At 40.0% G+C, this 15319-nt stretch overlaps 1 protein-coding gene across 1 annotated transcript in view; it reads right to left on the bottom strand.

The window, feature by feature from the left end:
• Nucleotides 1-1284: 1284 nt before the first annotated feature.
• LOC122557267 (high affinity cationic amino acid transporter 1-like) overlaps nt 1285-15319 on the bottom strand; it is a 40325-nt gene continuing 26290 nt past the window's right edge. Inside the window, exons 5-12 of the mRNA XM_043704787.1 lie at nt 13744-13868; nt 9015-9237; nt 8155-8294; nt 5854-5956; nt 5293-5501; nt 4081-4247; nt 3129-3237; nt 1285-1686 (exon numbers count right to left, since the gene is read on the bottom strand). Coding sequence (XP_043560722.1) covers nt 1526-1686; nt 3129-3237; nt 4081-4247; nt 5293-5501; nt 5854-5956; nt 8155-8294; nt 9015-9237; nt 13744-13868 — 1237 coding nt within the window. The 3' untranslated portion in view covers nt 1285-1525. The remainder of the gene's footprint in view (nt 1687-3128; nt 3238-4080; nt 4248-5292; nt 5502-5853; nt 5957-8154; nt 8295-9014; nt 9238-13743; nt 13869-15319) is intronic.

The raw sequence follows: 15319 nt of genomic DNA, 5'->3' as shown, positions 1-15319 counted from the left end.
AGTTTAAAAGGATTTTAGTAAGTATTTGCTAAAGAAGCACATTGCAGATTGATACAAAAACTAAAATCATATGAAATTTGGGGTGGGTTGACTAGATGGATGCTAAACTGGCTTGGTCATTGAAGATAGAGGCTAGCGGTGGAAGAGTTTTACCTGATGGAAACCGGTAACTAGTGGTGTTCTACAGGGATCAGTCTTCGATTCTCTATTGTTTGTAGTATATATGAATGATCTGGAGGAAAATGCGAGTGGTCTGTTAGTAAGTTTGCTGATGACATGGAGATTGGTGTAGAAGCTGATAGTGCTAATGACAGTGAAAGGATACAATAAGATATAATTAGATTGGCAGCTTGAGCACAGGTGGAGTTCAATCAAAACAAATGAGAGGTGATGCATTTTGGAGGATCAAATTTACGTGTGAATTATTCTGTAAATGGCAGAACTCTTAGGACCATGAACATACAGACTGATTTGGGTGTGCAGGTCCACAGTTCCCTAAAAACCCTAAAAGTGGCAACACAGGTTGCTAAGGTGATTAAGCCAGCATATGGCATGCTTGCCTTCAATTGGCCAGGGCATGGAGTACAAGAGTTGGCAAACCATATTGCAGCTATATAAAACCCTTGTAAGGCTGCATTTAGAGTACTGTGTGCAGTTCTGGTTGCCACACCACCAGAAGGATATGGAAGCTTTGGAGAGAGAAAGCAGAGAAGGTTCACCAGGATCTTGTCTCGTCTTGAGGGGCTTGGCTATGAGGAAAGGTTTAAAAGACTAGGATTGTTTTCACTCAGAGGAGACCTCACAGAGGTCTACAAAAATTATGAGAAGTGTGTATAGGTTAGATAGTCTGAAGCTTTATCCCAGCTTTGAAGTTTCAATTACAAGGGGGCACAAGTTCAAGGCAAGAGGGGGAGAGTTTAAGGAAGATGTGAGAGGAAAGTTTTTCACAGAGTGGTAGGAGCCTGGAACGCACTGCCAGAAGTGGTGGTGGAAGGAGGCAAGTTGGTGTCATTTAAGTATCTGAATGGTTACATGAATAGGGAGGGAATAGAGGGATACGGAGTGAATAAGGGCAGAAGGTTTGTTTTTTAGTTTAGTTAGGGCATGATAAATCGGCACGGGCTTGGAGGGCTGAAGGAGCTATTCCTGTGCTGTACTTCTGTTCTTTGTTCATGCAGGCCTTGACCTTTCTCAAAACAATAAGAAAGCTTCTTGCTGATGTGTAAACAGAATGAGAGCTTGGTTAGAATAAAATGGTAGTCATGATGTCAAACAGTATCAACAGAAGTTAAGTAGCCTTTTTATTATTAATGAATTGTCAGTGGGAATAAAACCTTCCCATAACCCCTCGCCTTGGGTGGACTGCATAACCCCTCAAGGAAGTGAGGAGCACTGAAATATAAAAAGGCAAAATATGTCATCTCAACTTGTAACATTCCATTATGAAAAACAGAAATAAATGCAATTAGTAAGAAAAAATAAATGTCAGTGTAAATAGGGATCACCCCTTTCAATATTTTCTCTATTACACTGTTGATAATTCCTTTATTTTTGCTGGAGTGAGTAAAATGTTGCAGTCAAGCATTTTATCCATTTTCTCTTGACTATCCGAGCCTACAGGACTGAAAGAGGATTGCTCGTTCTCAGAGCTGTTCTGCATTCCATAACCAAAGTAGATGACAAAACCTAGGGAAATTAAAAGATAAATGCATGACATCACAATCACAAATATTACAGAAACTCTCAGATGGAGATGTCAAAATACTGGATTTCAATTGAGAAATATCAAATATTTTATAAAACATAAAAATAAAATTTTTAAACAACATTTGTTTCAAACAAATCTTGTTGACATTTATTTAAAAATTCTATCTACAGATAAAACATACCAGCAATATAAAATCACCTTAAAAGAACCTCAGTGCCACAAATATCTTGTTGTTTATAGGGTAGTGATATTCCGATAAACAGCCCGCAATACTTTACAGCAATAGGAAGATACACTGAAGAATGGTAAATAATATTTTCCCATCCCCAGTAGGAATAAGTGGTTTAAGACAGAAGCCATGGTGTACTTCCATCCCTCACCATCATAACTAAGAGCAAGCACAGAAATGTTATGCATCTTTGAGAAGCACGTGACTGCTTTGCATTTATGAGACCAATACCAATCAATCCAAATTGCTACAGGTCATTCTGCTATAATATACCGTTTTGGACGAGTTTGGGGGGAAGGTAGGAGGTTGGATTTTGTTGGAGGGGGTGAGGACAGTGTTGGACACGGTTGGGGCGGGGGGGCGGGCGCGGACAGGGGTGGTGTTGGACGGGTTGTGGGGCGGGCAGGCAGGGACTCGTGTGCGGTGTGCTGCTGCCTTAACTCTGCTCCCCGTTCAGGAGACAACAGAAAAACCCCAAGCCCCAGAGGAAAGGCATTGAATAATTAACCGAATAATCAATTATCCAAACGAAATAATGCCTGCCCATCTCATTCGGATAATCGAGGTTCCTCTGTATAGATTAACTAAAGAATTCCTTGTCTTTGAAATCTAATTAGTAGAGTTGAACTGGAAAAAACTGAAGCTGAATTTTATCCTTGACCTTCAGGGGTGATTGAATAGTCCACCATGATTTACATTTTATTTTGAGTGAATTGCAAGCAATAAGTGGATTATAGCTCAAGAGCGATGAGTAGAAATACAAGTGTGGACAAATATTATGGAGTTGTGTTTGATCAACTTGGAGATTTATATGTAAGTTTTAACAAGAGATACTATAATGCACATTATTCAAGATTGACTTGCACAAAGTGGCAGCAGACAGACTTGTATTTTCAGCTTTTTATATTTAACCACCAGATGTTTTTTTCTATAACATAACAGTTGCATTCTTGTGCAATCCCATGTAATAGAAAAATCACAGGATTTATAGAAACAGTGTTCAATGTGTTGACGCTGTAATCACATTACAGCCAACACACGTTTTGGAAGTTCACACTTTAGAAACAGCATTCCCAATTTGTCAATCACATTACAGCTAATTTGCGCTGACATTTATTTTAATTGAGGTGTTAAGAGTACATGTATCAGTTTTATTTTTGGGCAGGGTGCAAACTATAGATGTATATTTACCTATTAACATCCAAATTCCAAACCGAATCCAGGTGCCCAAATCCAACATCACCATCAGGTAAACATTTATAAACATACTGACAATAGGAAGGAATGGCAGAAGTGGCACCTAAAAAGACAAAAGGAATCTGTCAGTATATTTTCCACATGGTGCACATCTAAACTGCAAACACATTTGATGTTTTTGTTCTATCAATCATCCATGAAAATCATTCTTCAATTTTCCTGAGGGCATCACAATATTCGAGTCATTTTCAAAGCATGACACAGTTCTCCACCTAGCCGTGCTCTGTTGACAGAGACACTGACTCTGACTGGCTGACTGTCTACCATCATAGGTGATACAGGTCCAAACTTCACCTGAAATTTGCAGTCGCCAGTAGGAGCTGGTGAAGGGTGATCAAGAATTATCAACAATTTTCCTCTTCCTAACCTGGACCTAGCAAGGTCAACTGATCTCAGCTGCTCCTGCAGAGATCAAAGAAGGGAGTGGACCTAGTAACTTAGCAGAGTGTATGGTCAAGCACAGACAGGTAAATAATGATGTAAAATTCATCATTATTTTAAGTGTCTGTGAATTCTCATGCCTTGGGAATTCTAATGTCTGAACAGCCTGCAGGACAACACAATGGCATTCTATACTTGGACAGTGTGGCTGGAGGGAAAAACTGGACAACTTGGTTGTTGTTGTCTGCTGGTTACTCGTGCAATTCGCCCTGAACTTCAAATAATTCTTTGTATTTTTCAAAAATTAAGCGAAGCGAAGGAACATTGTAAAATAGCATGCTAATTACATGCTAATCAGGAGAGAAGAAAAGGGTAAATGGTATGGTATGCTTGAGATAGTGAAACACAGCCAATAGATATGAAATGGTACTATTGCAGAATTTAGTTTATTTTAGAAGGGAATTTTCTTTTCTGTTTCTAACTGATTCTGAAATGAATGATTTACCTTAAAACTAAGTGAGGTTTCGTTCTGTGGTTGTGTCCATATAATGAAGGTAATAATAGCAGCAACGACGCACAGTATCACAAGTACCGTCATCCAGATGATATGTCCATTGGATAATTCCTCATAACATTTTGCCAGTACAATGCAAATACAAGTCAAAACAATCGCTAGAATAGAATTATAAAAAAAAAATTAATTGAAATGAAGAGGGTATTTGATTAAAGAAAAACAGGAATGGGCATTGCTTTGAAATTAGGTCAAGCTAAGTCAATGAAAGTCCCCCTTTTCTATTAGAGCACTACTGAGACACAAAGATATGCTCCCTCAATTGACCTCCAATTTCTATCCTTTCTATACAAAAAGGTGCACTAGGTATAGCTTACCTAGGTATAGCTTCCTCTGCACTAGGTATAGCTTACTTACTATTTCACCTAATTCATGGGTTCAGACCTCAAATCATAAGCAGAAAAAGACTGTGGCAGCTGTAAACGTCCTGCATAAAATAATGCAATCATAACCTTTGTTTTCATCAGGTCACAAAAGCCAACAGATATGAAATGGTACTATTGCCATAAATGGCACAACTGCCCAATTATGGCCATTAAGTATCAATTTCTACATGTGCACAGCCATTACCAGGATACCTTCATTGTAAATTTGATAGAACAGCTGCCAATGAAGACATTGCAATAGGTTTGTACGACTCAACAATGTCGAGTGGTGATCGACAACTTTCTAAAAACAAAATCTGCCCCTTTACTCTGCAACTACTTCCTGTGTGTATTTCACCTAAATTCTTGGTTAGTTGTTTCCTTATAGTACCACTCTTGAGCATTGGGTATTACTCAACGAGCAGTTAGTAGTATAAAGTAGCTAAAAACAATGACTGCAGATGCTGGAAACCAGATTCTGGATTAGTGGTGCTGGAAGAGCACAGCAGTTCAGGCAGCATCCAAGGAGCAGCGAAATCGACGTTTCGGGCAAAAGCCCTTCATCAGGAAGATGAAGAGCTTTTGCCTGAAACGTCGATTTCATTGCTCAGTAGTATAAAGTAGGTCAAGTCATGTTTATCAAGAAGGGAATTTCTCTGGCAGTTATCTTTGTAAAAAAGTACAACCTTCACCACTGACAAGATAAGCATTAACAGTGTCCACTGTCTTTTGCACACACCACAACTGTTGTGTCATAATACTTTAGGTCCAAGATACTTACAGAGGATTCCAACATTGATATAAATAATTAATCCGGAACATTTAGTTGGGGTGTGTTGTTCTGGTTTGAACAGCAGTTTAAAGCTCACTGAGGTATTTTCTTCAGCCTGATAATCCTCGCAGTTCATTTGGCTTGCCGGGCTGCTTTTATTTACTCCAAATTGAGTCATTTCATACAAATCACATTTGAGGAGTGGAGAAGGCTGGTACCTGCAGATAAAATAAGGCAAGATTAAAGATTTGTGCAATGTATGAAAGGAAGAGATGAGATGGTAAATCAATTCAGTTCTCTATGCAGTGTAAAACTACTAGGTGGGAAAGAAATTAAATCGAGGACATCATTTAGTATGGTGGTACACTAGTACACCAACCTTACACAGAATGGGTACAGCAGGAAAGGAACAATTTCACCCCAGCAATAAAGCTGTTCCAATAGGCCCAAGTTCACTGTACATCAGCCCACATATTGCTTTAGCATTGCCATAGCAATAATTTCCTAGTCTGTGAACTTGGCTAAGAAAGGACAACAATAATAATCATCACATTAGGAACCTTCACTCACCGGAGGATAAGAACACAAGCTGCCACCAGGGTATAGGCAAGCAGTGTACCAATAGACATGAGGTCAACCAGGACATCCAGGTCAAACAGTAGTGCCATGATAGCTGAAGCAAAAACAAAAAGATGTGAATACAAACAGGCACTTCACGCATCATCTTAACTCTCTATTATATTCCTGAAACACGAGATCAGTCCACAGGAAAACCAGTTTTGCAGTTCAAAATATTTACTTCACTCTTTTCTTCCTTCATTTGAAACCAAAAGAACATTTACCAAATCTCTCTGGGATAAAATGAAATGTCCAATTCAGTTCATCTCTCCCGTTGCTCCAGAGGGGTTAGAATCATTAGAAGCATTTCTTCAGTATTCGCATATCTTTGGCAAATGACAGTGACTTTTGCACGAGTCAAAATATGTACTGCAAAATATAGAGGGACCTTAGACTACCTATTTATAAATCCCCGAAGAGAATAGGGCAGGTAGGTAAAAAGACAAATGGGATATTTTCCATTACTAACTGAGTATGCTAAAAGTATAAAAATCTAATAAAATTACAGCTATTATGCTGCTTAAGTTTTATTCTGACATTACAGAAAATGTGTGAACGCAGTGACAGAGGAGCCTTAGGCAAGATATAGGTGCAGAATTAGGTTAATTGACCCATTGTGTCTGCTCCACCACTCGATCAAGGCTGTTATGTTTCATAACCCCATTTTTCTGCCTTCTCCCGGTAACCCTCGATCCCCTTACCAATCAAGAATCTATCTCCGCGTTACATATAGTTAATGACTTGGCCTCCACAGCCTTCTGTGGCAATGAATTCTACAGATGAACAAGCCTCTGGCTGTACAAATTCCTCCTCATCTCAATTCTAAAAGCGTTGTCTGAGGTTCTAGTCTCTCCTAATAGTGAAAACATTTTGTCTGCATCCATTGTATCCAGGCTTCTCCCAAGTCTGCAAGTTTCAAACATCTTTCCTCATCCTTCTAAACTCTATCAAGTACAGATCCAGAGTCCTCAAATTCTCTTCATATAATAAACCCTTCATCCTGTGGTCATATCCATCCCAGGACCCAAAACTGCTTGCAATATTCAAATAGGTTCTGATCAGACCCATATACAGTCTCAGCACTTTCATTTTAAGAGGGCTAAAATACATGTTAACATTACACGCCTTCCCCACTGCCAACTGAACTTGCACATTAACCTTAAGAGAATCCCAAACTCCCAAGTCCCTTTGTGCTTTAGATTTCTGAAGCCTTTCACTATTTAGACAATAGTCATGCCTCTATTCTTCTAACAAAGTGAACAAACTCTCACTTTCCCACGTTGTATTCCATCTACCACTTCTTTGCCCACTTTCCTAGCATGTCCAAGTCCTTTTGCAGCCTCCCTGCCTCTTCAACACTACCTGACATCAGATTTAGGGTCATCATTGGATTATTTCCAGATTTTTATTGAATTCAAATTCCACCATCTGCCATAGCTGGATTAAAATCCAACTCCTCAGAACATTTTCTGAACATTAATGATCCATTAACATTACCACTGGGGACGTTGCCTCCTTTAAACAATACTGAGCCTTACGAGAATTTTGCCAGGCCGGCAATACTTCAGCCATGAAGAAAGACTGGACAAGGTGTAACTGTATTCTTTAGAAAAGAGGAACTGTGAAAGATTTAATTTGGTTTGATAAACTTATGAGGGGCTTACACAGAGTAGGAAAAAGTGAGGACTGCAGATGCTGGAGATCAGAGCTGAAAATGTGTTGCTGGAAAAGCACAGAAGGAACAGGAGAATCGATGTTTCAGGATTCCTGAAGAAGGGCTTATGCCCGAAACGTCGATTCTCCTATTCCTTGGATGCTGCCTGACCTGCTGCGCTTTTCCAGCAACACATTTTCAGCTTACACAAAGTAGATAGGCAGGACCTATTCCCCTTAGCAAACAGGTCACAAACCACACTGATTGATGTAAGTACTGGAGGAGGGTTTAAAATAAAATCACCTTCAGGATGTTTAAGATCTGGAATTCATTGCCAAGAAGAGATAGAGGCAGAAACCACACTTAAAAACTAGTTTGATATGCACTTTAAGAGCCATAACTTTACAAAAGTATGGACCAAGAACTGAATGAAGAGATCTGTTGGATAGCTCTTTTGGGTTGCAAAGGTTGTAAATAACCTCCAAGTTTCAAGCTGAAAGTTTCTATCAATCTGTGAATTCAAAGAAACAAAAATTGCCAGACCAGCAGCAGATGTAAAAAAAAAAAGACTTGCAACCCTGGTCACAAGTGATACTCACCAGCAACAATGCCAGAAACGATGGTCGCATGCACTGGGGTCTTGGTTTTTTTGTGTGTGTTCCCCAGGAACCGGAAAAGTAATCCATCTTCAGCCATTGCATATATGACACGAGGCATAGGGAACATGGAGCCCAGCAAGCTGGATGCAAGGGAAATGGACAATTAGTTAGGAACCACTGGGAGCTCGCTTGCTCGATTTCTCTTTCTGGCCCCTCAAGTGTTTTTGTGCAGAGAGATTTATGAACCTTGCTGACTTCAGATGACTTTATGCATCTTTTGATAGGTTCCATATCTATTAACTGCATAACTAACACTAGATATACTGGAACCAATGCTATCACTATCATTTCAAAAACACCAGTATAATGTTCATGTTTCCTTCGCTGTTGTTTGTAAACTTTTCCTGTTGCATCGTCTATTTTTGTCACACTTTCCCCATCCCCTGCAAAGGTGTGGATAATTTGCTGGCGTACAAAGAGAGCCTAAGTAGTCAAATAATTATCCAAATGAATATCATTCACATACAAACCTATTCAACAATTAATGGTGAACTCAACTCAAAAGGGGGCATCTGTACCATACATCATATTCACATTTCAGCAATCGACATGAGAAATGTACACACACTAAATCAGGAGCAGAAACTCTGCCAGATTTCTTCACAGTATGAATCCCTGAGCAGTAGCTTGCTTCTTACAATTCAGCTTAATATCATCAACATGAAATGGTTTGATTACTTGACCTTCTATTCTGTACAGTTCAACTTGTTATTGAAGAGTTTTCACCAGAGGCCCCGTTAAATCTTTATTCCAAAAATAAAAATTATTGTAGAATTCTCTTGAATCAAAACTCAAAATACCTGGTAGAGAGAGCACAGAGAGAGCCAAAAGCTACAAGATAGCGAGCAGGTTCCCAGCCAACATATTTAAAGGCTTCAGGTAGTGGGCTTTTCTTGTCCAGTATGTAGTAAGGCATCATAAGTGTGAGAGCAGCAGATACACCAAAGTAGGCCACAAAACAGATCAGCAGGGAAACCACAATCCCAATAGGAATTGACTTCTGAGGATTTTTTGCTTCCTCTCCTGAAACCAACAGAAAAAAAAAATATAAAGCAACATGCAGCAAAAATGCAGCACATCAGAAATAAAACAGGTGATGAAAATACATAGAACATAGAACAATACAGCACAGAACAGGCCCTTCGGCCCACAATGTTGTGCCGAACATTTGTCCTAGCTTAAGCACCCATCCATGTACCTATCCAATTGCCGCTTAAAGGTCGCCAATGATTCTGACTCTGCCAAGACTGCCAACATCTGAAAAGACAGATCAATCTTTTAAGCTTTGTTCAGAAACACTACCTTTTGCTCTTTCAGGTGCTGAAAAACAGAAAATAGGTGCAGGGGTACATCCTTTAGACTTTCAAGCCTGTTCCACCATTCATATGATTGCAGCTAATGATCCAACTCAGTAGCCTGTTCCTACTTTCTCCTCACATTATTTGATTGCTTTAGCCTAAAGTGCTAATTTCAGATCCTTGAAATTATACAATGTTTTAGCCTTGACTGAATTCCATAGGCTCTCTACTCTCTGGGTGAGGAAATTTATTCTTAACTCAGTTGTAAATGGTTTATCCTGTATTCTTAGATTGCAACCCCTGGTTCTGGATTCCCGTATCATTGGGAACATCTTTCCTGCATCAACCATGTTTAGTACTGATAGAAACCTGCAAGTTTCTGTGAGAATCCCTTTCATTCTTCTGAACTCCACGAATATAATCTGAACTGACTGAAGTTCTCCTTATTAAGTCTTGCTACCTCAGACATCAGTCTGGTAAACCTTTGCTGCACTCCCTCTACAATAACAATATTGTTCCTCAGATAAGTAGACCAAAACTCCACATAATATTCTAGGTTCGGTTTAGGTTTTGGATGTGGGTTTGCTCGCTGAGCTGAAAGGTTAGTTTCCAGACGTTTCATTATCTTACTAGGTAACATCTTCTGTGGACCTCATGTGAAGCAATGCTGAAAATTCCTGCTTTCTATGTTTGGGTTTCTTTGGGTTGGTGATGTCATTTCCTGTGGTGAAGTCACTTCCTGTGCCTTTTCTCAGGGGGTGGTAGATGGGGTCTAACTCGGTGTGTTTATGATAGAGTTCTCGTGCGTGTCTCTGTTTGGCTTGTCCTAAGATGGATGTGTTGTCCCAGACGAAGTGGTGTCATTCTTATCTGTAAGGATACTAGTGAGAGAGGATCGTGTATTTTTGTGGCTAGTTGGTGTTCATGTATCCCGATGGCTAGTTTTCTGCCGGTTTGCCCAATGTAGTGTTTGTTACAGTCCTTGTTTGTAAATAAGCAGACAATATACAGACAATGAGCAAAACTAACATCATTTACAAAATACCATGCAAAGACTGTAACAAACACTACATTGGATAAACAGGCAGAAAACTAGCCACCAAGATACATGAACACTAACTAGCCACAAAAAGACATGACCCTCTCTCACTAGTATCCTCACATACGGATGAGAAAGGACACCACTTCGACTGGGACAATACATCCATCCTAGGACAAACCAAACAAAGACACGTACATGAATTCCTAGAAGCACGGCATTCCAACCGGAACACTCAACAAATACACTGAGTTAGACCCCATCTACCACCCCGGAGAAAAGGAACAGGAAGTGACTTCAACACAGGAAAAACGTCACCAACCCAAAGAAACCCAAACATACAAATAGAAAGCAGGAATTTTCAGCATTGCTTCGCATGAGGTCCACTGAAGATGTTACCTAGTAAGGTAACGAAACGTCTGATTAGATTAGATTACTTAGTGTGGAAACAGGCCCTTCGGCCCAACAAGTCCACACCGCCCCTCCGAAGCGCAACCCACCCATACCCCTACATTTACCCCTTACCTAACACTATGGGCAATTTAGCATGGCCAATTCACCTGACCTGCACATCTTTGGACTGTGGGAGGAAACCGGAGCACCCGGAGGAAACCCACGCAGACACAGGGAGAACGTGCAAACTCCACACAGTCAGTCGCCTGAGGTGGGAATTGAACCCGGGTCTCTAGCGCTGTGAGGCAGCAGTGCTAAGCACTGTGCCACCGTGCCATCTGGAAATGAAACTTTCATCTCAGCGAGCAAACCTACATCCAAAACCTAAACCTGAGCTATAAATCTTCCCAAAACTACTTCTGTTTAATGGCAGTCGATATCCCTGCTTCTCTACTCAAATCCTTTTACTACAATGGCCTACATACCAGTTTTTTCTTGACTGCCTGCTATGCCTCCATGCTTAACTTGAGTGAATGGTATGGAAGGACAACCAGGTTTTAGTGTACATTGCCCTCTCTCAAATTATGGCGAGATAATAATCCACCTTCCTTTTTTTTTCATTCTCCAAATGGTTAACCTCATATTTGTCCAAATTATACTCCATGCATTTGCCCACTCACTCAGCTTGTCCAAATCATAATGAAACATCTCTGCAATTGCTTTTCAGCTCAGCCTCCCATGCAGACTTATCATCTGTAGATTTGAAGATATATATTTAGTTCCCTCATCAAAAGCATTATTCATGCATAAAGTGAATGGCTGGGGTCCTAGCACTGATCCCTACAGTGCCCTACTGGTCATTTCCTGCCATTTGGAAAAAGATCTGTTTATTCCTACAGTTTGTTTGCTGTCTACCAACCAGTTTTCTATACATTTCAATACACTACCTCCAATCCCATGCACTTTTAATTTCATATGCTAATCCTCTTATTAGGACTTTGTCAAAAGCCATCTGAAATCCAAATAAACTATATCCACTAGCTCCCGATCATCAACTCCACTAGTTACCTTCTCCAAGAATTCCAGCAGATCTGTCAAGCATGATTTCCCTTTTGTAAATTGTTGCGGACTATTCAATCTATCACTGCTTTCCAAATACTTTGCTCTTAAAGCTTTCATAACAGACTCTATCATTTTCCCTATTACTACTGTCAGAGCGAGTGGTCTAAAATTCCCAGTTTTCTCTCTATCTCCTCTTTTAAATATAGGACATACATACCCTCCATTATGTAGGTATTGTTCCAGAGTCTTATTTAATCTTGGAAGATGACCACTAATACATCCACTATTTCTAGAGTGACTTCTTTAAGTACTCTAGGTTATAGGTCATCAGGCCCTGGAAATTTATCAGCCTTCAATCCCATCTATTTTCTCAAAATCATTTCCTACTAATTTCCTTCAGTTCCTTTCTCTCACAAAACTGTGTTCCCCAACATTTCTGGTACGTTATTTGCATCCTCCTTTGTGAACACAAACAAAATACATATTTAGTTGGTCAGTCACTTCTTTGCTCCCCATCATAGGTTCCATTTCTGACTGTAAGAGGCCTACATTTGTCTTCAACAATCTTTTTGTCTTCACATACCTGTAAAAACTTTTACTATCTTGAATTTCTCTTGTCAGCCATGGTTTGACTATCTTTCCCTTTTCACTTTTGTTCCAGACAGGAATAAACAATTTGCTCCTGCACTCTTTCAATGCTTGCCATTGCCTTTCCACCATTTTCCCTTGAAGTAATGTTCCCAAAACTACTCCCAATTGTACATATTCTACTATCAGAACAAAATCAAACAAATTTATATTAAAATATGTAAATGAGAATATGGCAATAGAAAAATGTTTTAAAAAAATGATAAATTAGATATTATGAGGTATGGTGAATTTTAGCTCAAGGAATTAGTTTTAAAAACATCACTATGTAGACAAACCAGTTCAACTTTTAATCTGGGCTGAGTTAGTTGACCTCTTATGTATTCAATATCGTACAGATTTAGGTGATCATTGCACAGTTCTAACACATTCTCATTTTCGCTGTGAGGAATGGAGAGGACTAATGACTGATTTAGCAGCCCATAACTGGGCCTTGGTGTGGCACTGTGCACCAGCATAACAGAATTGTATATAGCAAAAATCTGTTATTTCATAACCTTACATATGCCACACAGTTTAACCACTATAAGATCAGCAGATAACTCCTGGCTTAAAGCTGAAGCAACACTGGACACACCACTGAATTATGCAAACATGTAAAAAAATTGCAACACAGAGGCACTTACATGCTAATTCCCAAAATAAATTTAATGCTCTCACAGCCAACAGATCAGAATAATGTCAGCAGCCTTAACATAACCTGTCAAGAACAGTGAACTGCTGGTTGCTCTAATAGCACCTCTCTCCCATATAACCTTTACTTCCCAGTCAGATAAAATTGAGTATGTTCCAAAAACACTACCACTGTAAAATTTATTTCCATAACACACACTATCTGGCCTTGGAATACAAGTCATTGTTCCTTCATCACCACCATGTCAATATGCTGCAGGAAATCAAGGTGATCAACCAGAATGTTCTGCAAAAAAAAAAAATACAGCCTTTTCACTTTTACCCATTCCCATAATGTAAAGGAAAAATAAACTGTGCTTGACTGAGGCTGACTCACTCCTGTAGAACAATAATGATGAAAAAGCACCTTCAAAATAAAGCAGAAAATGAAAAGTGTTTCAAAGGCTGTGTTCTTACCTGTAGTCGCAATACAATCAAATCCTACAAAGGCATAGAAGCAAGTTGCCGCTCCTGTGAGAACCCCAAAAAATCCAAAAGGAGTGAATCCACCAGAGCCAAACTTTCCTCCTCCTGATTCAGTACTGAGACAGACACAAACATAAACTATGTAAATGGACAGTTAACAAATACTGTACAGCCAAATAAATAGAAAATTAAGAGATAAAGTTACTTCTTCACTAAAAGGAAATAATTTTAACCCCAAAGAACAGATGGGCTTAGTTCGGGGAATAAGTAAAAATGTTAATATTTTCAAATTTGACCTGACTACTTCCAAAACCTTAATGGAAAAAAACTCAGCCAATCCATTCTCAGGAAACATGCTGATCACCAAAATTATTTAAGGAGTCTAGAACATAGAACAATACAGCACAGAACAGGCCCTTCGGCCCACGATGTTGTGCTGAACATTTGTCCTAGCTTATAGAACATAGAACATAGAAGAATACAGCGCAGTACAGGCCCTTTGGCCCTCGATGTTGCGCCGATCCAAGCCCACCTAACCTATACTAACCCACTATCCTCAATATACCTATCCAATGCCCGCTTAAATGCCCATAAAGAGGGAGAGTCCACCACTGCTACTGGCAGGGCATTCCATGAACTGACGACTCGCTGAGTGAAGAACCTACCCCAACTTCAGTCCTATATCTACCCCCCCCACCTTAATTTATAGCTATGCCCTCTTGTAATACCCGACTCCATACGCGGGAAAAGGTTCACACTGTCAACCCTATCTAACCCCCTAATCATCTTGTACACCTCAATCAAGTCACCCCTAAACCTTCTTTTCTCTAATGAAAACAGCCCCAAGTGTCTCAGTCTTTCCTCATACGATCTTCCTTCCATACCAGGCAACATCCTGGTAAACCTCCTCTGCACCCGTTCCAGTGCCTCCACATCCTTCCGAAAGTATGGCGACCAAAACTGCACACAATATTCCAGATGCGGCCGCACCAGAGTCTTATACAACTGCATCATGACCTCAGGACTCCGGAACTCAATTCCTCTACCAATAAAAGCCAGTACGCCATATGCCTTCCTCACCGCACTATTTACCTGGGTGGCAACTTTCAGAGATCTGTGTACATGGACACCAAGATCCCTCTGCTCATCCACACTACCAAGTATCCGACCATTAACCCAGTACCCCATCTTTTTGTTATTCTTCCCAAAGTGAATCACCTCACACTTAGCTACATTGAATTCCATTTGCCACCTTTCTGCACAGCTCTGCAGCTTCTCTATATCCTGCTGTAACCTACCACATCTTTCCTCACTGTCAACAACTCCTCCGACTTTCGTATCATCCACAAACTTGCTCACCCAACCTTCTAACCCCTCTTCCAGGTCATTTATAAAAATGACAAACAGCAATGGTCCCAAAACAGATCCTTGCGGAACACCGCTAGTGACGGCACTCCAAGATGAACCTTTGCCATCAACTACTACCCTCTGTCTTCTTCCATCCAGCCAATTCCTAATCCAAACCTCCAACTCACCCTCAATGCCATACCTACGTATTTTTTGCAGT

The sequence above is a fragment of the Chiloscyllium plagiosum genome, chromosome 15 (genome assembly GCF_004010195.1).
Source record: "Chiloscyllium plagiosum isolate BGI_BamShark_2017 chromosome 15, ASM401019v2, whole genome shotgun sequence".
Classification (NCBI taxonomy): domain Eukaryota; kingdom Metazoa; phylum Chordata; class Chondrichthyes; order Orectolobiformes; family Hemiscylliidae; genus Chiloscyllium; species Chiloscyllium plagiosum.
Note: the sequence above shows the minus strand (reverse complement) of the source record. Positions and strands in the feature narration are given on the sequence as shown.